At 36.9% G+C, this 25858-nt stretch overlaps 5 protein-coding genes across 10 annotated transcripts in view; 3 read left to right on the forward strand and 2 right to left on the reverse strand.

Moving 5' to 3' along the window:
- Window positions 1-250, reverse strand: part of LOC132141697 (intersectin-1-like) — a 29908-nt gene extending 29658 nt beyond the window's left edge. Inside the window, exon 1 of the mRNA XM_059551363.1 lies at window positions 65-250. The gene's annotated coding sequence lies outside the window, so the exon portion shown is untranslated. The remainder of the gene's footprint in view (window positions 1-64) is intronic.
- Window positions 251-927: 677 nt separating this feature from the next.
- cryzl1 (crystallin, zeta (quinone reductase)-like 1) lies at window positions 928-5966 on the forward strand. Of its 4 annotated transcripts, none has more exons than XM_059552725.1 (14): window positions 928-1027; window positions 1383-1461; window positions 1584-1661; window positions 1831-1903; window positions 1997-2041; window positions 2129-2197; window positions 2305-2438; window positions 3029-3140; window positions 3717-3737; window positions 3922-4020; window positions 4680-4792; window positions 4863-4968; window positions 5509-5554; window positions 5748-5966. In XM_059552725.1, the coding sequence occupies exons 2-14, from the start codon at window positions 1399-1401 to the stop codon at window positions 5845-5847; spliced, it is 1059 nt and encodes a 352-aa protein (XP_059408708.1). In that variant the 5' UTR covers window positions 928-1027; window positions 1383-1398; the 3' UTR covers window positions 5848-5966. The 4 variants fall into 4 exon arrangements, with proteins under 4 accessions (XP_059408708.1, XP_059408712.1, XP_059408711.1 ...); XM_059552728.1 differs by having other exon boundaries at window positions 1017-1163; XM_059552727.1 differs by having other exon boundaries at window positions 1020-1158.
- A 937-nt stretch (window positions 5967-6903) lies between these two features.
- On the reverse strand, window positions 6904-9683 carry setd4 (SET domain containing 4). The gene is given in 6 exon segments (XM_059551365.1): window positions 6904-7215; window positions 7314-7431; window positions 8538-8627; window positions 8839-8914; window positions 9005-9176; window positions 9609-9683. Coding segments are annotated over 6 exon segments (663 nt in total). The 3' UTR covers window positions 6904-7083.
- A 535-nt stretch (window positions 9684-10218) lies between these two features.
- On the forward strand, window positions 10219-13202 carry LOC132142679 (carbonyl reductase [NADPH] 1-like). Its single transcript, XM_059552733.1, has 3 exons — window positions 10219-10640; window positions 11556-11663; window positions 11742-13202. Exons 1-3 carry the CDS (start codon window positions 10355-10357, stop codon window positions 12176-12178), a joined length of 831 nt encoding a protein of 276 aa, XP_059408716.1. The 5' UTR covers window positions 10219-10354; the 3' UTR covers window positions 12179-13202.
- A 152-nt stretch (window positions 13203-13354) lies between these two features.
- Window positions 13355-24586, forward strand: morc3b (MORC family CW-type zinc finger 3b). Of its 3 annotated transcripts, none has more exons than XM_059552731.1 (18): window positions 13355-13631; window positions 14181-14253; window positions 14408-14540; window positions 15126-15350; window positions 15812-15949; window positions 16275-16389; window positions 16581-16709; window positions 16798-16917; window positions 17001-17098; window positions 17192-17299; window positions 19662-19784; window positions 20080-20154; window positions 20245-20287; window positions 20420-20495; window positions 21601-21670; window positions 21763-22288; window positions 23590-23823; window positions 24183-24586. In XM_059552731.1, the coding sequence occupies exons 1-18, from the start codon at window positions 13596-13598 to the stop codon at window positions 24189-24191; spliced, it is 2331 nt and encodes a 776-aa protein (XP_059408714.1). In that variant the 5' UTR covers window positions 13355-13595; the 3' UTR covers window positions 24192-24586. The 3 variants fall into 3 exon arrangements, with proteins under 3 accessions (XP_059408714.1, XP_059408715.1, XP_059408713.1); XM_059552732.1 differs by having other exon boundaries at window positions 24186-24586; XM_059552730.1 differs by lacking the exon at window positions 24183-24586 and having other exon boundaries at window positions 23590-23974.
- Window positions 24587-25858: the final 1272 nt, after the last annotated feature.

Below are 25858 nucleotides of genomic sequence, written 5' to 3' on the forward strand. Positions count from 1 at the left end.
TCGAGCAGCGCCCCGCAGTCACTGTCAGAGACATACAGTCGGCCCGAGACACAAACACTCGTACCTCATCATTCAGTTTCCATGATATCTCCAGCACTCTGTGAGGGAATACACTACAGCAGCATGGGGTGACAGACGGAGGACTCTTCTTTCCTTTTTTTTTTTTTAAATGTGCGATATTAATTCCAGGCTTATTTTTTTGCTCCTCGCTTCCTCCGTTGCAGCTTCGCTGGTAGTGAAGTAAAAAAGGGGAAAAATGAAACGTGCGCACGTTGTTCAGGCATTCGCGTCTGAGTGTGTCCCACAGACAGAGGGCGCAATGCGGCCCTCACCAATGCATTTTTTATGTATTTACAACAGTTATATTTGATCATGTATTTAGATGCAGTTAGACCATTTGTAGATTTAGATGTATATAATTAGTGCAATGGAGATATGAAACTAATTTCCACAGATACACTCAAGTAAAACATATTTTCAGTATTTTATATTTGTAATATTTCTACAGTTCAGTTTTTAAAGTAAATTAGTTGTCTCTTAATAATAATAATGTTTTAAATATTAAATTAGTTTTAAACGATTTATTACATTATTAATTTGAAAACACGTTACTACATATATTTAATTCGACCTCTATGTTTCGATTCACTGAGACATATGCATCCTCAAACATTGGATTGTGCACCGAACCGATTCAACAGAATGATTATAAATAAAAGAACGATTAGTTTACGAATCAGACGCTTCTAGCTCAGAAAGTCTGTTTTTATTGACTATTACTAATACACATTTCATTAATTAAAGAGAATTTTAGATGATTTCAGTCTCTATATTTTTAGATTCACTGAATACATTATTTAGTTGAAATATTTAGTGGTTATCTAACCTAATCCCTCACACATCGGATTGTAGTGTAAAATATTGTCGTTTCCCTTCTGTGCGTTTTTATTTCTACTCCACCTACGTCACACAGAAAGAGTCACGTGCAGGAAATGAACAAAACACTACCGCAGTCAACTACATGTTGGTAGGTTCTGTAATACTCTTACGTGCAAAAAAGAAAAGTATATTATATAGCACAACAGAAGAAGATATTATAACAGCGATCTTGATGTTGTAAACAGAAGAACGCAATAGGACTACTGCAACGGAAAACAAGTAACGTTAGCTCAACTAGAGTTCAATTGTGTGCTCTGGATTTTTGGGATCTTAATAGGTTGAATTTGCACAGTTTAAGTGCAAACATTAAATGTCGTGATTTTCTTCAGAGATTGTTCTCTTTATTGCATATTATTACAAATAGTATTAACAGAGTATTTCATTCAGCTTGTTAGTGTTGCTTGTGTTAATCTTTAATTGTTTATTGATGTGTCTGATTGCAGAACGGCTAAAACTGCCATGAAGGGACTTTACTGCCAAAAAGGAGACCAGGGTGATGTGAAGTTTGTCATACAGGAGACAGTAAGAGTGCATGATTATGCCTTTACATTTTCTGTTGCATGCATTTTCATATCCACAATTTCCTGATGAAATCTGTAAAAAGCTATTTATAATTGCATGATGTTATTTGTTTCCTGTCATAGAATGCACCCAATAAACTTGGCAGCCATCAGGTCAAAGTTCAAGTGAAAAGCTGTGCCCTAAGTCCAGTTGATTTTAAGGTAATATAATTGTCAACAAGATGGTGAGCGACGTCTGGCGATTTGATGTGTATGACCTGCAGAACAGCATGTTCACAATACATTATAGACGTTATTTAGGAAAAGATCACCCTCATTTCACAAACAACGTTTTACAGAGTATTTGCATTCATCTTAATCTGTTTTTCAGCTGTATGAGGACCTCAAGATTGAGATAGAAAATGTCCCAGTTGGAAGGGAGATCGCTGGGGTTGTTCTTCAAGGTTTACATGACGTCTTGTATATTTGACACCGTTTACCAATCTAATCAAATAAATTTGACTGATAAATCTGATGTGATGCATATCCTTTTCTAGTTGGACCCAAAGTCATCTTTTTCCAGCCAGATGATGAGGTTGTTGGTAAGAACTTTATTAGACTCTCATTTTTATCAGTGTATATGTGTATTATATGTGTATAATCAAATAAACATTTGCATTTCTCCACAGGGATTCTTCCTTTGGATGCTGAACAGTCTGGCCTTTGCTCCGTCGTGGTTACTGATGAATATAATTTAGGTATTGCTCACATTACATTATTGACAATTCTCCTACCTAGTTCCTTAAAGATACACTACTGTTTAGTTCTCATATATGTTCTATTATTTCTCCGGTTTTAATAACAGTTCAGAAGCCTGAGAAAGTGAGCTGGTTTGAAGCTGCAGCAGTAATTAAAGACGGTCTCAGGGCTTTCACAGCTCTCCACACCCTGGCTCGGATGGCTGCGGGTCAGACTGTACTGGTGCTGGATGGGGCGGCTGTAGGTATCTGTGCAGGGGTCAAAAGGGCAACACTTTCCTGATGCGTCCTATTAGCATATTCACTACTGTTCAGGTTTGGGGTTTTTAATGGATGCTATTTTTAAATAAAAATTTCAGTTGCTCACCAAGGTTGCATTTATTTTTCTTTTTTGAAAATATTACAAAAATTTACAGTAAAAACTTTTTTTTTTCCTGTGATGCAAAGCTGAATTTTTAGCAGCATTACTCCAGTCTTCAGTGTCACATTCAGAAATCATCCTTATATGCTGCAGGTTCTTTAACAAATAAAAAAGAAAGGTTAAAAGAACTGTCTTTACTCTCACTTATGATCAATTGAATGTATCCCTGCTGACTAAAAGTATTAATTTCTTTGAAAAATAAATCTTAGTGACCCCAAACTTTTGAATGATAGCATATATGTTAAAACTGGCCAATTTTGTCATTGTGTTATTTTGAAAGTGGATTTTTGTTATTATTTAGTTGTCTTCTCGTATTAGAATCAACACCGCACTTCTACAAGCATTATTTGGCTACCTGCATTCGAAATCTCAAATCATTATCATGCACTTCCTGTTTTGTGTGCATGCAGCCCTTTGGAGTTCTGGCCATTCAGCTCGCCCAGTATCACGGTGTGAAAGTCCTGGCTACAGCATCGTCTCCGGAGGACCAGAAGTTTTTGGAAGAGCTCCGGCCGAGTGTGGGTGGGTACTGAAATGAAGCATTGTGGAGAGAGAGGACTGAGAGCGGAGATATTTTCCACATGAAGTGTCACGTTTAGGAAGTTCCAGCTTTGTTTGACTTTGCACTTTCACTGGAAGTGTAGATTTATGAAACACTCGGCATGAGTTGCCAGACAAACTGAAATGGCAATTCAAATGGAGCTAATCTCTTTTAATCTTCAGTTGTTATCTCAAGTTTACCTCTCATATTTACAGTACTTGATGTGGATTTATTTCCTGAGCATATGAAAGCATCACACTCGTATCCTTTTGTGTACTGCAAAGTCTAAAATCTATTCAAGTCTAATCAAATGTAGAAATACTTAAGTTTGGACTGTGGCCAAGATTGTGTCCCGTTTAAAGTTTCTAACCCATCCTTTCCATTTGTCCTAGAATTGATATTTGTCTTTCCTTAAACTCAATCATATTGATTGCCAAACGTTTTCTGATAGTGACCTTCTCATCTTTTCACTTCTCCCTTGAGCATCTTTTTGTCTTTCTTTGCCACTTGACTTTTTTCATCTGGTTTCTTCCTTGTGCCACTTGCACTTGCTTAAGATGTGCAGGAATCACTTTTGGGTAAGTTATTTATGGCAGCAATCTCTTCTAAAAAGTACTCATTCAGGCTATCATGTTCTCATAAGCCTCAAATCAAATCTATTCTTTGAGAATAGTCATTCAGCATACATCAGCTTGATATGTTTAATCAATGTTAATTCGATTGTTTGTAAGCATCAGTACTTAAGTGTGTCTCTTCCCTCAGCTCGAGTGATCAGAGTGTGGGACTCAAAGCAAGATTTGGTGGACTCATGCCTTGAAGAAACCGGAGGTCTTGGAGTGGACATCATCATTGATTCAGGAGGTTTACCACCACTTTATATAACATTTCGAACTGTTTCAACATAGTCTTCTCATATGCACTTTAATTACATACAACAAGCAGTTGTGTTGCAACATTACATTTTTTATTTAAATGCTGGCAATATATAGTCTACTTTTCAAAAAGTTTGGGGTTGAAAAAAGTCTCTTATGTTCATCAATGCTGCATTTATTTGACAAACTACAGTAAAAACTGAAAATTATGTGAAATATTATTTACATTTTTATTTCTATTTTAATATACAATTTATTCCTGTGATAGCAAAGCTGTATTTTCAGCATCATTACTCAAGTCTTCAGTGATCCTTCAGAAATTATTTGAATATTCTGATTTGGTACTGAAGAAAGAAACATTTCTTATTATTTTGTCGAAAACAGTTATATTTTTGTGAAAAACTGTGATACATTTTTTTTCAGGATTCTTTGATGAACAGAAAGTTCTAAAGAGCAGCACTTATTTAAAATAATTTTTTTGTAACAATGTAAAAGTCTTTCCTGTCATAAAAGTAAAGACCTTGCTGTTATTTTCTGAATGAATTTATTTTTATTTAAAAAATGTATTGTCCCTAAATGCTTGTACGGACTGTACATGTTCATTTTTTAATCAGCAGTCTATGATTTTGTGCCTTTTTTTTTGAACAGTGAGACTTTATGAAGAGGATCCAGAAGCACAGAGGCATGGCCCGCATAAACATGACCTCCTTACCCTTCTTTCAGTGGGAGGTCATTGGGTGACCACAGAACAACACTTACAGGTTAGCAACTCGCAGCACTGATTTTTACACTATACATTTAATAAAATAAATTTTATCCTCTTTTTCAAAGCTGGACCCTCCTGACAGCCACATTCTCTTCCTGAAGGCAGCATCTCTCTCGTTCCTTAACGACGAGGTGTGGACAACATCCCGGGCCAAGCAGGGCCGATATCTCCGTATCTTTTACTACAAACTTCATTCATCTTTAACTGCCTACTGACTGGTCAGCATTCAGGCATCAGCTTTGTTAATTGGCCTTCAAATAGTAATTACTCAAAGTTTCTAGCTCAATCTAGGTTTGTTTACATTTTTGGAGTTGGCAGATGCTTTTATCTAAAGTGTCTTAGAGATACAGTACAGTATGTTTTCTTTTGTATATCACTTGCAGAGAAGACGAGTCTTAATATAACCCCATGAAAAAAGCTCTGATGATCTGATCCTTGTTACACAAAACAGCTTTACTCTCCAGTGGAATGAAGAAGGGAGATTTGACTTTTTTAGAAAAATTTTCTGAAATCGCTTTAGGTTGCAAAGAGGTCACTGGGTTCCTGAGTGTGTATAATACGGCTAGTCCATGACAGTTTGATGTATTTGGGACCTGAGGGGTTTCTTCCAGTGTCCTCAGGCTACTGGAACGACCTTGTCAACAACATAAAGGACACGCGGTTTCCTCTTTGTAACTGGGTTATTTGCCTTTAGTCTGCTCTCTCTCTCAGATATCTTAAAAGATGTGATGGATAAACTCTGCACAGGGACCTTCAGGTGAGAATGAGGAATAAAAATGTGTGTGAAAGGAGAAGCAGACTGTGTGGAATCTGTAAAGGAGGAGAAATTACACAAATTATGAATTTAAAACTTAATGTATGTGGGCCGTGTATGTAATGCAGAGAGGAAAAAGTGTGAAATCAGCTTTGTTGTGTGAATGCTGTTGAATTTGACCGTTTTCTCCACGCAGGCCTCAATTGGGGGACCCCGTGCCTTTATATGAAGCTACGGTCTCCATGGAGATGGTACAGAGAAAGCAAGCGAGGAAGAGAATAGGGGTCAAGCTTTGAAGAGGGCTCAAAATATTCTTTCCATAATTCTGTACATTTTAGTTGTTATAAATCTCATGTTTTTGTCGATTGCACTTTCAGTGGATTGTTGGTATTTAAAAATTTTACAATTCTTTAAATGGAAATCAGCCTCATTCCAAAAAGCATGCATCACAGAGCATAAAGTATTTACATTTTACAAAAAAACTTATGAAATAATTTACATAAAAAATCTCTCTCTTTGGCCTAGTTATGACATACTGTATATGCGATTTTCTCTTGTCAAGCATTCCCAATGGATTATTAACCGCACCATCTGATCCCGTTTCTTTTGCCTATTAATTAAGCTCTGTATGGAAACGGACTGGATAATGCCGACCTAGAATTCGGCATCATTGTTCAGAGGTATGCATTTGATTATCAGTAGTCTCCTACCAGAAACACAGCATGTAGCTCATTTGCTTTCAATAGAAGATTTGTGTTTACGATCTCATTGTTCTAAATGTCCCCTCATCTTCCTGTCCACCATTCTGAAATTGTCACAGCTATCTAGGAGAAAAACCAATTGTTGAAGCTCAGAAATCCCAAACTGTGGGGGCAATATAAGGAGAGTTCACCTAAAAATTACAATTCTGTCGTCATTTACTCACACTCGTGTTGATCCAAACCTGTATGATGTTATTTATAAAATACAAATAATTTCAATGGAATGAAAATAATTTGTAGTACAGCAATAATAAAAAATATATATATATTGTTAGGTACAGTGTGTCTATTGTGTTCATGTTGAAGTGCTAATCAGTTTTGTTGCTATTAAGAGGGTATAAGGGTAAGGTTGGGGCAGGTTTGGTGCTGTGTGTGTCCCCATAAGTTTTTCTAATATGTATTTATTTATTTACTTTTTATTTCTAATAAATAAAAAATGTTTTTTTTTAAGTTAATGTTAGCAATAGCAACACTGATAGAAAAAAGCAGCATGAACATTCTTCAAAATGTCTTTTGTGTTCCACAGAAGAAACAGTCATACATGTTTGGAACAACATGATTAAATTACAGTATTTTGGGATTTTGGTGAACTATTCTTTTTAAGTAATTAAGTAAACTCCCTGTAGTTTTTAAGGTGGTTGTGTTAAGTGCTGTACTAGTACAAAGCTCAACCATATCTGCAGGCTCTTGGCTTGTGTCTAAACCTTGGCAGTGACAGCATGAGGCTTCTGGTTCCTCAGTGTTCTGAATGCCCTACTGTTACCACAGTGACTATTGTCCCCAGAGGTTTTGAAGAACCACTCGTGTGTGTTCCAGAATCCTTTGCTCCTCTTGTCTCAGGCTCTCCACCACACACAGTTGTTCAAGGAGAGACCGGTTCACACCCTGTTTGAGCTGTGATAGCTGTACAAATGAAAAGACTCAGACTGTAAGTGGTTTCATATCTTTAATTAGACACAGGCAGCATTAAGAATGAACAGATTTAATTAGATTTAACTCACCCTCTCTAGTGCCTAGACATTGTCATCTGTGACGTTATTACAAAGCTTTAGGGCATTGTGGATGCACCACTCTTCCCTATCCCGGCTCTCTACTGCTCCCAAGAGGAGTAGTAGCCTACTACAAACAACAGCACTGAAATCAGCCTTTCTACCACACACAGTTGTATGTATTCAAATAAATAGCATAAAATAAACTATATTCAAGTACATTTACATTTAGTCATAAGCAGACACATTTATCCAAAGCGACTTACAAATGAGGACAATGGAAGCAATCAAAAACAACAAAAATAGCAATGATATACAAGTGCTATAACAAGTCTCAGTTAGCTAGCTTAACAGTACACGTAGCAAGGGCTTTTAAATAATATAATAAATAAAAAGAAAACAGAATAGAAAAAGAATAGAGCAAGCTAGTGTTAGAGGTCTTATATATAAAGAATAGAATTAGAATAGTGAGTGTTAAAGTTAGAGGGTCTAATAAAGATGGAAGAGATGGGTTTTAATCCGATTCTTGAAGATGGCTAAGGACTCAGCTGTCTGGATTGAGTTGGGGAGGTCATTCCACCAGGAGGGAACATTTAATTTAAAAGTCTGTAAAAGTGACTGTGCTTCTTTGGGATGGCACAATCAAGCGACGTTCACTTGCAGAACGCAAGCTTCTAGATGCACATAAGTCTGAAGTAACAAATTTAGGTAAATGTGTGCAGAGCCAGTGGTAGTTTTGTAGGCAAACATCAATGCCTTGAAATTGACAAACAGAGGTGTGACGTTTATTCTTTCCGGCTCATTAAAAATCAATCTCGCTGTCACGTTCTGGATTAATTGTAAAGTTTTGATAGAACGGGCTGGAAGACCTGCCAAGAGAGCATTGCAATAGTCCAGCCTGGACAGAACAAGAGCTTGATCAAGGAGTTGTGCAGCATGTTCTGAAAGAAAGGGTCTCATCTTCTTGATGTTGAATAAAGCAAATCTGCAGGATCGGACAGTTTTAGCATCAATCATAACTCCAAGGTTTCTGGCTGTTTTTGAAGGAGTTATGGTTGATGTGCCTAACTGGATGGTGAAATTGTGATGAAACGATGGGTTTGCTGGAATCACAAGCAGTTCTGTCTTGGCAAGGTTGAGTTGAAGTAAAAGCAATAACAATGACATGTATTTTGCATTATCATGCAAACAGATTCCACGCATACTAATAATATGTTTAGGATGTTAACTTCTCACTATTGCTCAGGTTGCAAGGACAGCAATATCTGTGCAGTCATCAGTCGCCAGGAAGGGCCATGCATCCCAAATGTCAAGTTTCTGTTGAAGAGTGAAACCATATTAAACTTGATTTGCTGTACTAAACCATTACTGCACTTTAAAAACTGGCCATGTACTTGCAGGCACAAAGTGCTATAGGATTTATAAGAACTGCTAAATGTCCCGGTGATCGTGAATTTAAGACTGTTTAAATTAACACTTGTTCATACACAGGCACACACTCACACATATATAAAAAAAATTGCCTTAACAAATCAAGTTTTTGTCCCTTAAGTAGAGTAGTTTTTGTGTTAGCTGTTTGTCTTGTTCATCTAGACACAATTTTAGAGTTCCTACAATACCAACAATCAGCGATCCATGCAGTTCCATAGTATTTTATATTTACCTATAGATTATTAAATATTTGTATGCATTTTTCTTTCCTAAATCAACGTATACTACACTGTGGGCGTTGCCAGGGTCAACAAAGTCATATTCCAGAAGTAGTCTGTGATTATCATGGGGGCCGTAATTGATAAACGCTTGCCGAAACTTCTTACAGCCTTGGACAATTTTAACCTTGTAACAGCAAGTTTCTTTGTTGAAGCCAGCTTCAACCTGCACACCAAGGAAAGTTTATTTTCTTTACTTATAACTATGCAACTGAGAGAAAAGGTCTACAGGAGAAAGAGAAACCAAACTGACTTTATTCAGACCTCACGGTCCATTTCAAACATCTAATAGCCCAAAAGTCTCTCTCTCGCTCTCTATATATAGTCCTAAAAATGGATTGAGTCACAAACATTTCTCAGGCAAGGAAATAACACTGTCTTTGGCCTGCAAAGGTAACAGATAAGTATATTATTATATTATCAATGTGGTTTCAGATTTTTGGACCTAAATAGTTTACACATACAAACAGAGGAATATACAAGTAATTATTACATTGATAGTTTGAGTTACCATAAGCCCCCTTCCAGTATCTAAGGGCAACAAATATAGATAGTAACATAACTATAAGTGTGGAAATGTTATCTACAAGCAGTCTACCGTGGATGCTGTGGACTTGGCTTGGAAGTTGACAGGGATGAGAGACTTTGAAGCGAATCCTTTTCTTTCAGCCATCTCCTCAAAAGAACAAACTGAGCTGAGAGTCAGAGTCCCTACAGGAGCAAAATTTAGACAGCACACAGTGATAGTATACTATACATTTACAATATCTCTCAGCGTTCATAACCGAATACCTTTGGAAACATCCTCGTGTTTTTTTCAGTCGTTTTCCCCTAGCTCTTCTTCCAGCACGGCAGCCAGGTTTATTCATATTAAAGTTTCCATATAACAGCGCTAACCAAAGCTCATTTCAGGTGTGTCATTCCGTACAGCAGTTACAAACGAAATATACATCCACATGGTCACAAACACAGCCGGGTCACGTGCTTCAATCGTCGTTGCGTGAATTTATAGAAAAGTATGTAAAAAAACATTTACCTAAAAAATAATAAAGGATTTCCAGCTCATAACTGTTGCTGTGTAATCAAGCAAAACATGATGCACATATGACATAGACATCTGCAATGCTTTATGCAAGCGTATCTCCGCGCATGCGCAGTAGCGACGCAAACCAAAAAATTGCCAAAAACAGTAGTGAATTGATCACCGCGGAGTACAGCAGGTACGAGTTTTCTTGGAATCATGCATACGCTTCCCAAAAGTATTTAATTTCGTTATTTCATTAATTAGGCTGCTGTTTCCGTTGCTTCACATAATATGGTCTTATTTTCAGACACCTTGCAGATATGAGCAGTAGCAAAGTAGCTCTGGTCACTGGTGCAAATAAAGGCATTGGGTTCGCAGTAGTGCGGTCACTGTGCAAAGAGTACTCCGGGGACGTGTACCTGACAGCCCGGGATGTCGGTCGAGGAACCGCAGCAGTGAAAAGTCTGAAGAAGGAGGGCTTGACAGCGCTCTTCCACCAGCTGGACATCACCGACCCCCACAGCGTCCGCACCGCACGGGACTTCTTCACGGAGGAGTACGGCGGCCTGGACGTGCTCGTCAACAACGCTGGCATCGCCTTCAAAGGTGACTAAAGGCATTTGTTCAGAAATGAACCCTCCGGTTTAGGGACCGTCTAGATAGAAAATAGAGAATAAGCATACATTTTTTTTCTATTAAAATGAAGGAATGAGATAAACGAAATTAGATGAGATGACTCCTCAAAGTGCAAAATAATATATAGTAAGTATTATCGAAATGGAATATAGTACATATTCTGTTTCAATAACATATTTGATATTTTGTATTTCATATTACTAGACAATATTAATTAAATTCTGCACTATATATATATATATATATATATATATATATATATATATATATATATATATATATATATATATATATATATATAATACCACACGTTACAAACACGTTATTTTTTAAAGTTAATACATCTGGTGGGAGAAATATAGAAAAATCATATAATATAATAATAAACTTCTAGAATCCTGTATAAAATATACTGTAAATAATCCTCCAAATGTCTATCGCCTAGTTGCTTATAATAGTAATTTCAGATTTGAAGATAAATTTCAGATAAATTCAGATAGTAATATCTTTATTTTTATTTGGTTTTGAAGTTTTATATGTTCAGACATTATCACAGACTACTGAATTTTAGATTGTGTCCCTAAAAATTGCTCGATGTTTTAGTATTTTTTGCATTTACCATTAATTTCATATTCAGTTTTTTGACTAAAGATCACAGGTGTGAAGTCAATTTTTCTAATCACGTCCATGCTTTCTTGTGTTCAAATAGCAAGTGTCACAAAACCAATTGTTCCATTCCGATGAAGTAAAAAAAAAAATTATAATAATAATTACAAAAACGGCAAATTTGTCTAAAAGGACCACCAGAAGGATCAAATGCTGTCATAAATTCACCTGCTGTGTTATTATGTGTAATGAAAACAATATTTAATCTCTTTATGGCAGTGGCAGACACAACCCCCTTTGGGATCCAAGCAGATGTGACACTGAAGACTAATTTCTTTGCAACTAGAGATATGTGCAATATGTTTTTGCCGATAATCAAACCAGGAGGTAAGTCATGTCAGTTACTCTTTGCCTGGTGGTTTTCTCTTCTCTTCTATTCCTTCAAACACTCATATTTCTTTCTAGGTCGGATAGTAAATGTGTCCAGCGAAATGGGCTCGGTGGCTTTAAGCCGCTGTAGTTCAGAACTCCAGGCCCGTTTCCGAAGCGATGACATTACAGAAGAAGAGCTAGTTGGGCTGATGGAGCGTTTTGTCCGTGAAGCTCAGGAAGGGGTCTACTCTGAGCGAGGTTGGCCTAGCACTGCATATGGGGTCTCCAAAACTGGCCTCACCACCCTGACTAGAATCCTGGCACGAAATCTGCTGAAAGAGCGGCCTGGAGATGAGATCCTCTGCAATGCCTGCTGTCCAGGATGGGTCAGGACTGACATGGCTGGACCAAATGCAACCAAGTCACCAGATGAGGGCGCCGTCACTCCAGTGTACTTGGCATTACTGCCTGCGGGGGCTAAAGAGCCCCGTGGGCAGTTTGTTTCAGAGAAGAAAGTGCAGCCATGGTGAGAGCTAGAAAGAGTAATCATGTATGTTTGTGTTGCAAAGCTGGAGTCAAGTTCAGACACACCCAGAGTGACCCATCAGTATTTAGAAAGGCTATTTCTAGAAAGTTTTGGGCTGAACTCAGACTGAACCCTTGACAGAAGACTTCAGGTACTCCAAAAAGTAACTGTATGCATTGTGTACTTTATTATTGTAAATACATTCAAAAAGCTTTAAAATCTGATCAAGGTTTGGTGAAAAGACAAATTGAGTATCATTATCTAAAAGTTCAAGTTAACAACCAAAATGTTGTGCTTAAAGAGCCATTTAGCAGGATTTATATTGTCTTAAAGGAACAGTTCACCAAAAAAATGAAAAATTGCAGAAAATGTTCTCAACCTCAGGTCATCCAAGTTGTAGACCAGTTGGTTTCTTTGTTGGAACAGATTTGGAGAAATTTAGTATTACATCACTTGTTCACCAATGGTTTCTCTACAGTGAATGGGTGCCGTCAGAACAAGAGTCCAACGGCATTGTTTATTACAAATATATAGATATTAATTTTACAAAATGTTAATTGATGGATTGGAGTGATGTGGATTGTTTGAAGATTATTATGTTTTTATCAGCTATTTGGACTCTTATTCTGACGGCACCCATTCACTGTAGAGGATCCATTGGTGAGCAAGTGATGTAATGCAAAATTTCTCTGAATCTGTTCCAATGAAGAACCCAACTCATCTTCATTTTGGACGGCCTGAGGATGAGTACATCTCTAGCAAAATGTATACATTTGTGAACTCTCCCTTTAAGATTAAGACCTATAGTTTAGAACTCCAGCTTCTGTTTGTATTAAACGTTTGAAAATGCGAAAAACACAAATAAAATCTTTAAGTACATCAATGAATCCTAAACTAATAATTAAAGTTACACACTGGATTGTAACAGTCATCTTGTTAGGTTGTACCTATAAATTATACTCATAAAGTTTTCATTAATCTGGAAAATAAAACTGAATTACAAAAATGAAATTCTATGACATTTCTCACTTAGTTGTATTGCTTCTTCTTGAAATGCATTTGATGAGTATGTCTGCAGAGTTTGGAAGAAAGCACTGGTTTGGAAGAGGCCACTGAATATCCATCATCCTCGCTATGTCTGACGTACAGCATGTAAGTTAGTATTTAAAGCACCTGCTAAAACAAAAGCCAGATTTCAAAGATGAAAATAAAGAGGTCTCAGGTTACACATTTGTACCAGCATTTATTGCTCACAACAATATGTGAGGAACTCCTTTAGAAGTCTCAGCGGGTGCATAGCTGGAGTGTGAGAGCAGGGTGTGCGCTATATCTGGACACAGACGGCAAAAGCTCTTCAGTAAGAGCTCACAAAAGCTTCTCTGCAGCTTTCTTCAATATCTAACATAGATCTTCCAGCAAAAATGACAACTAGAAAAAGTGTCATTCCTTTGAGCACAGTAAGTAACGTGCATTTATCAGTTTTAATCTATTACTTCTTGGATTAAAAAAATTGTTGAAGAATGCAATAGTTTTGAGCATGTATTTTTTATACTTTTGTTGTATTTATTTTTGTTTTGCATTTTTTTTCTCTCGTAATTTTGATGTTGTATCGTTATAGAATTTTTGTTGTTTTATTGGTAACATTTTTTTAAATCATTATTTATAATATTCTGCCTCAAAATGAAATTCTATGACAATATATCAATCATTTAAAAATATATGTAAATAGTAACACACTGAAAACAATTTGTGTAGAAACTATTTTGACTCTACAAATAAAGTAACACCTTGAATTATACATGACATTTTGAAGTAGAAAGTTAAACGTATAATAGCCTTTATTAAAATAAAATAAAAATTACAACTAAAAAAAAAATTCAGTTTAGTAATTGCAAGATGCATGCTAAATAATTAGCAAAATGTGAACAACAACATACTGGTTTTAAATTAAATCTTTTAGCATTTCATGCTTATTTTCCAATCAGCATCCTATTTTGTTAATGCAGATTAGTCCAAAATTTCTTCATGCTAATTCCACAAGTCACACCTGGCCCTTCAGTGCTATAGCTGAGCTAATCGGTGAGTTCTCTAAATCACACTTATGTCAACTTATTAGACAAAACACGTTTAGACAACAAATTGAAATTCCGGGTGTCTTATTATGATGTTGGCATATTTCAAAACAGTTCATTAACTGTTCCAGTTAGTTTGTGAACTGTGAATTGTGTTGCAGATAATTCGTATGACCCAGATGTTCGTGCTAAACAGATCTGGATAGACTGGACACGCATCAGAGGACTAGACTGCCTCTCTTTCATGGACAATGGGGAGGGATTGACCAGAGCCAGACTACATAAGATGCTCAGGTACAAAGCACTACAGCCTGTCCATTTACTTAAGCTAATTTTAATTTATTTTAAGTGGAGCAAGTACAAAGTGTTTAAAATGGACTTGTAATTACTGGTTGCTATAACTGCAAGAGAATTAAGAACTCTTATTCAGTTAATTCAAGGGATTCATAGTGGTCTTATGTCATTAGCACTAAAAGCCTTTAAGATTAAACCAACACTGAAGTGCTGGGGCCCACAGCCAGAATAATTAAGGACACCTAATTGGCTTCTTGTAATCACTATACATATCATGCTGTGAATGAATTCAGCTGCTTATTAGTGTCCTTTTGAGCAGGTTAAGTAATCTCTTAATGAAAGTATGATCAGAAATGTGATGTACTGCTATAGATGCACCTTTTAAAAGATTACGGCTGAAACAATATTTTAAATGTTTCTGAAAGAAATCACTAAGGTTGTATTTATGTGATCAAAATGTTGTTTAAAATAATTGTTTCCATTTTCATATATTTTGCTGAAAAGTATTAGTTAAAAAAACGTACTGACCTCAAACAACAGTAGTGTATGTAATTCATGTTAACACATTTTTCTGATGTTTTTAAGCTTTGGTTTCAGTGAGAAGAAAGCAGCGAAATTTCACATTCCAGTTGGTGTGTATGGCAATGGGTTTAAATCAGGGTCCATGCGTCTGGGAAAAGATGCCATTGTTTTCACCAAGACCAGAGACACTATGAGTGTGGGACTCCTGTCCCAGTCTTACCTCGAGGCCATAGGAGCACAGCGAGTTTTGGTGCCCATGATCACATTCAGACGCGATGGACATAACCAGTAATCATCTACAGATTTCTTTTCAATTTTATTAAAGGGATCATTCACCCAAAAATGAAAATTCTGTCATTAATTAATCACCCTCAAATTGTTCAGAAACCAACTTTCGTTCATCTTCAGAAGACAAATGAAGATATTTTGGATGAAATCCGACAGCTTATCTCGTAGTTTTCATAACTTTCTGGGCCTTGAATGTGGTAGTTCTTTTGCCATCTATGCAGGGTCAGAAAGCTCTCGGATTTCATCAAAAATATCTTCAATTGTGTTCTGAAGATGAACGAAGGTCTTACAGGTTTGGAACGACATTAATGACAGAATTTTCTTTTTTTGAGTGAACTATCTCTTTAAAGCTTGTTCAAAGATCCCAACTGACTGTTTTAATTCATATTTAAATTGCATTTATGCATATGCATTTCTTAAGCTTTGAGTGAAACTGAATTCTTGACCTTTGACCTCACTAGTGTAGAGGATGGAGGCAGTCTGAGAGCGATCCTCTCACACTCGCTCTTCAACTCAGAGAAAGAGCTGTTTGCAGAGCTCCGCGCCATCAGCGCGGCCGGACCCACAGGAACACGGATCATCATCTGGAACCTTCGCATGTGAGCTCCGCTGCATACACAAAAATATCAAATTAGAATTGTGAGAAATAAACTCAGTATTGCAAGATATTATCTCACAATTGCAAGATTATAACTGCAGAGATGTACACTGACAATTCTGAGAAGAAAAGTCTGAATTGTGAGATATAAACTCAGAACGGTGAGTAAAAATGTCAGAATTGCGAGATAAAAAGTCACAACTACCTTTTTAATTTTTAATTCTATTGTTTTCCCCATGGCTGAAAAGGAGTTGAGCATGAGAGACTTTTTTCAATAACATTTAAAAGTCTTACCGACCCCAAAATGTGTGTGTGTTTTTTTTTAGGACCTCAAATGGAGAGACTGAATTTGACTTTGACACAGATAAATATGACATTCTGGTCAGGGCGAACACCAGTGACAAGAGCAACATGACCCCTGAAAGTGAATACTCCTTACGGGTGAGCAGAGCACATCTCGCAAGAATATGGCATGTGCTTTTATATTTACTAGTAGGAAATATACATAATCATGTCTAATCATGTTCTATTGAAAAGAGACAAATATGTCCATTGGAGGAGATGGGATAAAAATAAGACTGTTTGGTGATGGGTTAGGAGGAATATTGATTCATCATGTTTTTGTAATGTAGGCATACTGTAGCATCTTATACCTGAAGCCTCGTATGCAAATCATTATTCGAGGACAAAGAGTGAAAAGTCAGCTGATATCCAAAAGTCTGGCTCTTATTGCACAGGACAACTACAGACCCTCATTCCTCGTATCCTTAGAAAATATTTAGTTTTTTTGGAGTGCACACACACATAAAACATTATTACTGTTTCAGCATTTCTTAACTCGGGGCTCAGAACAAACGTGTACGCATCACTTTTGGATACAACACCAAAAGCAAAGAGCATTATGGGATTATGATGTACCATAAGAACAGGCTAATAAAGCCATATGTGAAAGTGGGCTGCCAATGTAAGGTAACCAGAAACGATTGTATGTTTCTTTTGCTTCCTTTGCCAATAAATTCAATACTAAAAGCCATTGTTTGTGTTTATAACAGGCTGAAAGAAAAGGTGTATGTGTTATTGGTGTTATAGAGTGCAATTTCCTTCAGCCCACTCACAACAAACAAGACTTTGATGACACCGATAAATACAGGTGCGCTCAACAAACAATGTTTATCACTCTACTGGTATTTACCCCAAATGATCCCCTTGGGTTACTTTGATGGAAAGGCACTATTTTGTACAGGAAGATCATGCACAACCTCAGCATAAAGCTGGAGGAGTATTGGAACGAAATCCGCTACAAACGAAAGAAAGAGGACCCGAAGTGCACAGTAGCAATAGAGGATGTGTTGTGAGTACTGCCATTAATAACTTGCCAGTAATCCAAAAAAAATCTAAGGGTTTTAAGGACATTTCTAGATAGTTTTAAAGGAATTGTTCTCCCCCCATGACTGACTTTCTTCCATGGAACACAAAAGCAGTGATGTTCCTGTTAACTAAAACTATTAAAAATCATTTAAAGTACTTGAAATAAAGCTGAATTAAAATAAAATATAAATATAAGATAAAATATTATATTTATATTCAACTTTAATACTAAAATAACACTGCACAAAAGGACACACTAAGAAATGTCCCTCTTAAGAGGGACTTTAAAATCTTTTAAAGTTGCACAATGACCTTTGGCAGGAGTACAGGCCAAAATGTAATTGTGAATCCCAGCATAGCTCTATTTTGGTTGTTCATCAACTGATCTGTAATTTGTGTTTGTGATTTTGTGATTTGTGAATGGATCATTCAGAGCAGTTTTGTAAACCACTGATTAAAAATGTTAGTCTGTTTCCCACCCTAAGAATATCAGTTTTGATAGTACCCAAGGCATATGGATTAATCTAATGATACTTCTATGGTGCTTTTGTGTGCTTTCTGAAGCTTGCACACTCTGTCAGCATCCACTATGAAACCATATTCTCCAAAGTTTCTCTTTTTGTTTTTCTTAGATGACAAAAAGTCTTGGATTAAATATATACAGATTCTGGTCATATAAATAGAATATCATCAAAAAGTTGATTTATTTAATCAATTCCATTCAAAAAGTGAAACTTGTATATTATATTCATTCATTACACATAGACTGATGTATTTCAAATGTTTATTTCTTTCAATTTTGATGATTATAACTGACAACTAAGGAAAATCCCAAATTCAGTATCTCAGAAAATCAGAATATAACTTAAGACCAATACAAAGAAAGGGTTTTTAGAAATCTTGGCCAAATAAAAAGTATAAAAATGAAAAGTATGAGCATGTACAGCACTCAATACTTAGTTGGGGCTCCTTTTGCCTGAATTACTGCAGTAATGCGGCGTGGCATGGAGTCGATCAATCTGTGGCACTGCTCAGGTGTTATGAGAGCCCAGGTTGCTCTGATAGTGGCCTTCTGCTCTTCTGCATTCTTGGGTCTGGCATATCCCATCTTCCTCTTCACAATACCCTATAGATTTTCTACGGGGTTAAGGTCAGGCAAGTTTGCTGGCCAATTAAGAACAGGGATACCATGGTCCTTAAAGCAGGTACTGGTAGCCTTGGCACTGTGTGCAGGTGCCAAGTCCTGTTGGAAAATGAAATCTGCATCACCATAAAGTTGTTCAGCAGCAGGAAGCATGAAGTGCTCTAAAACTTCCTGGTATACGGCTGCGTTGACCTTGCACCTCAGAAAACACAGTGGACCAACACCAGCAGATGACATGGCACCCCCCAAGCAACGTGGATTGTGTGCCTCTCCTTTCTTCCTCCAGACTCTGGGACCCTGATTTCCAAAGGAAATGCAAAATTTACTTTCATCAGAGAACATAACTGTGGACCACTCAGCAGCAGTCCAGTCCTTTTTGTCTTTAGACGCTTCTAATGCTGTCTGTTGTTCAATAGTGGCTTGACACAAGGAATGCGACAGCTGAAACCCATGTCTTGCATACGTCTGTGCGTAGTGGTTCTTGAAGCACTGACTCCAGCTGCAGTACACTCTTTGTGAATCTCCCCCACATTTTTGAATGGGTTTTGTTTCACAATCCTCTCCAGGGTGCAGTTATCCCTATTGCTTGTACACTTTTTTTTTTACCACATCTTTTCCTTCCCTTCGCCTCTCTATTAATGTGCTTGGACACAGAGCTCTGTGAACAGCCAGCCTCTTTTGCAAAGACCTTTTGTGTCTTGCCCTCCTTGTGCAAGGTGTCAGTGGTCGTCTTTTGGACAACTGTCAAGTCAGCAGTCTTCCTCATGATTGTGTAGCCTACAGAACTAGACTGAGAGACCATTTAAAGGCTTTGCAGGTGTTTTGAGTTAATCAGCTGATTAGAGTGTGGCACCAGGTGTCTTCAATATTGAACCTTTTCACAATATTCACATTTTCTGAGATACTGAATTTTGGATTTTCCTTAGTTGTCAGTTATAATAATAAAAATTAAAAGAAATAAACATTTGAAATATATCAGTTTTGTGTGTAATGAATGAATATAATATACTGTACACATTTCACTTTTTGAATGGAATAAGTGAAATAAATCAACTTTTTGCTGATATTCTAATTATATGACTAGCACCTGTATGTATATATATATATGAGTAAATGATGAAACAATTGAACTATTGAAGATATTTTTAGGTGAAATATCTCTTTAATATTTCATAATCTTACCTATGTCTTCTTCCGAAAGGAAAGTTCCAGATCAAGTCTGGGTTCAGTGTGACAGCTGCCTGAAGTGGAGGAGGCTTCCAGATGCCATCACTGAGCTGCCAGATAAATGGTTCTGCAGCATGAACTATGACCCACAGTTCAGGTGACGGCAACAAAATAGTTATGCCATGATATCATGAGTGAAAAGGGAAGGGTTTGAATGAGCCTGGGATATCTGAGCAGATGCATAAGGGTTAAAGGAACCCAAAGGAAACCAAATATTTGAGTTCAACAGATGGGAAGGAATAACTGCCATTATTTCTAGGTCAATTAATTCAGTATTTTCTGTTGAGCCCCACATGATTATAATTTTTGTTTAGTGATGACTACCTCCTTGCTGGGTTTCTCAACATGCTTATTGTTCATTTTATTGTCACCTTACTCTGAGCTCCACACAGGAGCTGCTTGGTGGAGGAAGAACTAGAGGATGAGGAGGCAGATCAAAAGTCATACCCTAAACCCTTTAAACGCAAGTAAGTTACATTGTCAATATTACTGATTGTTTCTTGACATTAAGAATACCAGAAGCATTATAAGATTCAGCACATTCTCTATATATTAAGGCGGAGAAATACAAAGAGTCTGCTCGAGGAGAACATTCCAGAAGTAAGAACATTTATAACCTACTCAACTAGAGAACCAAGGAGCCAATGCTAATGAACCAACTTCTAGATTGATGCCAATGTAAATGGATTATTCATCAAAAAGCAATATCAGAATCTTGTGTTCTCCTTTCAGATCACACAAACTCAAGACGGACCAGCGTTAACAACCATTCAGGCACCCATACATTCAGCAGCGTCTGTAATATCTGGTAAAGATGCAACGCCACATAAAAGCCATACTAAAATAGCTTTGACCCACCTTACCATGTGGATTTAGAGGCTCTGGTGGATGTGGCTTTTGGTTCTGTTAATGAAATGCCTCCGAGACTTTGAAACTTTGGCTTTTCATGCAATGTTTAGTTGTCTTTCGTTTTTTCTTTAAAAAAAAAAAAAAAAAAAAAAATTATAAATTTGAGCGTGTGATTTTTGCAGTTGGGTTAAGTATGTGAAAAATAAATAGTATTTACTTAATTTAGTATTAAATAATAATAGAAAAACTTTCATTTTATTAACAAATAACACAACACAGAGACATTTTTCAAAATATATTATTTTGTGTTGCTCAGAGGAACTAATACATATGGCATGATGTTGAGTTATGACTGAATTTTCATTTTTGAGTGAACCATCTCTTATTATTAAAGGGTTAGTTCGCCCAATTTGCAAAATTATGTGATTAATAACTTACCCTCATGTTGTTCCAATTTTCGGGACACAGTTTAAGATATTTTAGATTTAGTCCGAGAGCTCTCAGTCCCTCCATTGAAACTGTGTGTACGGTATACTGTCCATGTCCAGAAAGGTAAGAAAAACATCTTCAAAGTAGTCCATGTGACATCAGAGGGTCAGTTAGAATATTTTGAAGCATCGAAAATACATTTTGGTCCAAAAATAGCAAAAACTACGACTTTATTCAGCATTGTCTTCTCTTCAGTGTCTGTTGTAAGACAGTTCAAAACAAAGCAGTTGATCCGGTTCGTGAATGAATCATTCGCTGTAACCGGATCTTTTTGAACCAGTTCACCAAATCGAGCTGAATCATTTTAAACGGTTCGCGTCTCCAATACGCATTAATCCACAAATGACTTAAGCTGTTAACTTTTTTAATGTGGCTGACACTCCCTCTGAGTTCAAACAAACCAATATCCCGGAGTAATTCATGTACTCAAACAGTACACTGACTGAACTGCTGTGAAGAGAGAACTGAAGAAGATGAGCCGAGCTGAGCCAGATAATGACTCGTTCACGAGTTATTAATGACATAATTTTCATTTTTGGGTGAACTATCCCTTTAAATATTCATTTCATGTTTAGGACCGTCTTTAGCTGAGAGGTCTCCATTGCCCCTTATTAACCTGACCACTGTCTCCAACTCTCTAAGAAGGTAGGAATAATATAGTTTTTACATATTTCTATAGTAAACATGTTTCATATATCATTTATAAAGGTTTATTTGTTTATGTTTTATTTTTCCAGAGTAAAACAAAAGTTTTCTGCCATAGAAACGCAGATGGAGGTGACGCCATCCTTTCCTGTCCCCTCTCTCACCCCGCCACAAGAACTCTCCTTTCAGACACACTGGCCTACTTTGAATGAGGAGAGAAAGACTCTCACTCAATCCGACACACTCGCGAGCAAAGCTGCGTGCGGTATGATGGAAGGAATTGAGTCGCATCAGGGGCTCGCAGCTGCAGAAGAGACATGTGAAAGAGATGCATCATCTGGGACAGGGAGGGAATACTGCTCAGCTGCGGCGCGGATAATTGAATTGCCCCTGAAAAATGAGAAGAAATGGGTGGTGCATCATGAAGGTCATGATGATGATGAAGAGGAGGAGGAAGAAGAGGAATGTAACTTGGCAGAGGCGCAACAGTGGCAGGATGAGCTAATGGAGCTGATGCACGAGACAGCGGAGGAGAGAGATGCGTGCCGCCAGGAACTGGAGGAGCTTCGAGAGCACAGCGCCGCCCTGGAGGACGAAAGGAACCAGCTCATCTGCAGGGTAGGAGGGAGAGGTGATGGATTTGAGCTGTGGAGTGGTTGTTAGTTGAACTGTTCTTTCTGGTCCTCGAATCTGATTGGCTGATAAGAGTGTGATATTATTAATTTGAGCTTTATTTCAATTAACAATGTTTGAATAATTTTAATTCTAGTTTTCATAAGTAATAACAACCCTGGTAAATACTGAAATTAACATTTACTAAGATTTGAAGTGCTACTCCTTGTTAGGTCATGTTAACTAATGTAGTCAATTAATGTTATCAAATGAAAACTAATTGTAAAAATGTTATCATCTATCAAGTATGTAAGTAACTTTTTTACAGAAAGGTTGTAAATGGGTGAAAAAAGGTTTATAGGTTTCAGTATTATTTATATACTCATATTATTTAGGAATGTTTTGAATTTGCTTTTATGTTTTATTTTTTTGTCATTTTTTTGTCATTGTCATATTTAATTATATTTAACTTATTTTGTTTCAGTTAGTCGCCAAGGCAGCCAGATTTTCATATAAAATTAAAGGGGTAGTTGATCAGCTATTTTCAGAAGTTGGGTTGTGTTTATGAGTAACGTGTTCATGCTTTGTTTTTAAAAAATTCCATTATTTTCACACCTTTTACCTTTATTCTACACCGCTGCTTCCATTCTCGTCAAAACAGTCTGTTGAGTTCCTGGTTCTATGAAGCCCCTCCCTCAGAAATATGCAATGTGCTCTGATTGGTTAGCAGGCTCAGTGTGTTTGTGTTTGGCACTCCAAATTTTCCTGGGGGCGGGGTTTATGTAAACATTAGGGTTAGTGATGTCACAAACCCAGACAGAAGCTCCTTGTAGTCCTCTCTCTCAGCTGTTATTTGTAGTCCTTAAACAGCGATTCCTTTAAAAGAAAATGTCTCCCTTTGCATTGAACTTTGAGTGTTGTACATTTGCAGATGTTGTTTATGCTCTAACAGCAACATTACACACTAACTAAGGTTCAAAAAATGTAATCATAATCACCCACCCCTTTAATATTTTATGTCTGCTTTATTTCAGTTGAAGAAAACTATTTTTAGTAGCTTTCATTTGAGGTATTATTAATAACAACATGGCTATGTTGAGTGACTATGTTGAGTTTTAGCTATTAAGCTACCACCAAACAACACCTTAGCAACTGCATAGGAGCACCCTAGCAACCACCCACAACAGCCCAGCATTATGGCAGTGACTTTTGCACAAATCAGCACCACTCTAATACTGTCTTCTGCAACTATAAAAGTTTTCAAAAAGTTCTACTTAAAAGATTTGAATTGTATCTGCTGTGTCTAGCTGGAGAGTGCAGAAGAGGAGAAGAGCAAGCTTTCTGCCCTGTGTGATCAGCTGAGGAGTCAACTGGCAGAGCTCAGGGAACGGAGCCAGAGAGGAAAGGAAGAGAAAGACAACAGCTGCAAACTGAGGACGCTGCGTCTGAACCTGAGCCGTCTGCTGGTGTCTTTCATTCCCTCTCTTCATCTTGAGCATGTGGACTACAGCAGTGATGTCCTAGATACCATCCTCATCCAGGTTCTAGAACACATCACTTAGAAAGCTGTCTCTGATTTACAAAAATAGGACTGACGGAAAAAGGAAATTACTAAACATTTGTATAGAATCTCATGTGTTAGTGTAAACATTGCTTTTATTGTTATCAATGAGTGAAATTATTGCAATTTCTAATATAAATATACTTACTTTTTTTTTTTTTTTTTTTAGATATATCAAAATATAAGAAGAATTACTCAGTAGAACAGCTATAGGAATGGAAGTCCTCTTTTCAGTCAAAAGCCTGCTTTTTTCAGTGTGATTTGAGTTAAAGAAACCAAATGTATGACAAAGTATGTCACTTTGACAAACAGATTTGGATATTCTGTCTCTCCCCATAGAAGCTGTGATTGCATGCCTAGAAAATAGCACAACCAAGACGACAACCAAGTGAACCAACTTGCTCCAATAAAGACTTAATATGCTAACATTCAGGTACTAAATGTGAATTTATCATAGATTTAATGAAGTTCTTTACCACTATGACCTCCTCTATATATGCTTCCTTGTTCCTTAAACACAAATCTGTTATCCTTCTCTTATTTTTGACCTCAACGCATTTCCATCTACAACTTAAACTGTCACTCTTACAACTAATCAAATCTCCTTTAAAAGACATCGTTCAATAAATACAAAATAAATGTTCACTCTGAACTCAGCAGAGACCTATCGACTTACCTCCATTTGCACTGAAAATTAAACCTATAAATGTGACTTAATCAATAAAAGGCCTATTTTATTTTTACCATCACAGGCAGTTCTTCTGCCAGGGATGAATAAATGAATACCCCACATATTAAAGGTCATAATTTAATGACCTTTCTCAGTTTGATTTGCCAGTGCCACACAGAATGACCAGCACTGTTCAATTGTAAACTTGGGGTCAGTAAGATTTATGTATCAGGGTTTCAGGGTCAATAATCTTAATCATAGGAAATGTTTCTTGAGGACCAAATCAGCATATTAGATTATGCTTAAGGAAACTGAATGTGACACTGAAAACTGGAGGAATGACTGTTGAAAAATTCAGTTTTGCCATAACATGAATAAATCACATTTGCCAATATATTAAATTAGAAAATTGTTGTTTTAAATTTTAATAATATTTCACAATATTACTGAAGTTTTGATCAAACAAATGCAGCCTCGGTGAGCATAAGATCTTTAAAAAATTGACCTCAAACTCTTGAACAGTAGTGTATATACATATTTATTTTCTGAATCTTAATAGAGCACCCTACCAAGGCATAACTGTTCCAGCAGATGTCAATTCTTCAGACTTCTTACCTACCAGCTGATGGAGCGGCCGAATTTCATGCAACACCTGTCGGTGTTATAAATGGACGACTCTTGGGAAGCTTACGTGACTGTCTTATTGCAGCTAGGCTCATTAAATGCCTAAGGTTACCAAAATATTACACTGGCCCTGCCAGGGCATAACAAGAGTCAGATGTAATCTCTTGGAGGGCAGTGGGATATGGCGTTATTTTTGTGCCACAATCCTGAGCGAGTAATTGTACATTTTGAGCACAGAGAACTATATTTTGCAAGCACAATACATTATATTTTGAACAGAAATTAACTATCACAAAAAAAAAAAAATTCGCTTGAGCAAAGAAAAACGATTCCGTGCTCAATAAATGTATTTGCTTGTTTGCTATTATCCATATTAACGTGCAGTAATAACTCCTCTCACGCAGTTTACTCAGGTGCTCTCTCACAAACTTATTCTCCGCGCTCCTGTCAAGTCCCTCTCTCTCTCTCAACCTCTTAATACTGTGCGCGCTCAATTCTTGACACACGCTCGCTCAACTTAGAACAGCATTACAAGTGTGCCACAAAATAAACCAATCGGAAAATTAAAGGTCAATTGTGATTGGCTGTTGGTCTCCAATCAAATCGCTAGTAGAACCAAAGCCCTATCATTTCCTATTTAGAATTCAATAACGAGAAATGGAAAAATTGCTAGTTTATTCGTTTTTCCATTTAGTTTAACAAACGGAAAATGAGTTTTTGG

The sequence above is a fragment of the Carassius carassius genome, chromosome 6 (assembly GCF_963082965.1).
Source record: "Carassius carassius chromosome 6, fCarCar2.1, whole genome shotgun sequence".
Taxonomy (NCBI): domain Eukaryota; kingdom Metazoa; phylum Chordata; class Actinopteri; order Cypriniformes; family Cyprinidae; genus Carassius; species Carassius carassius.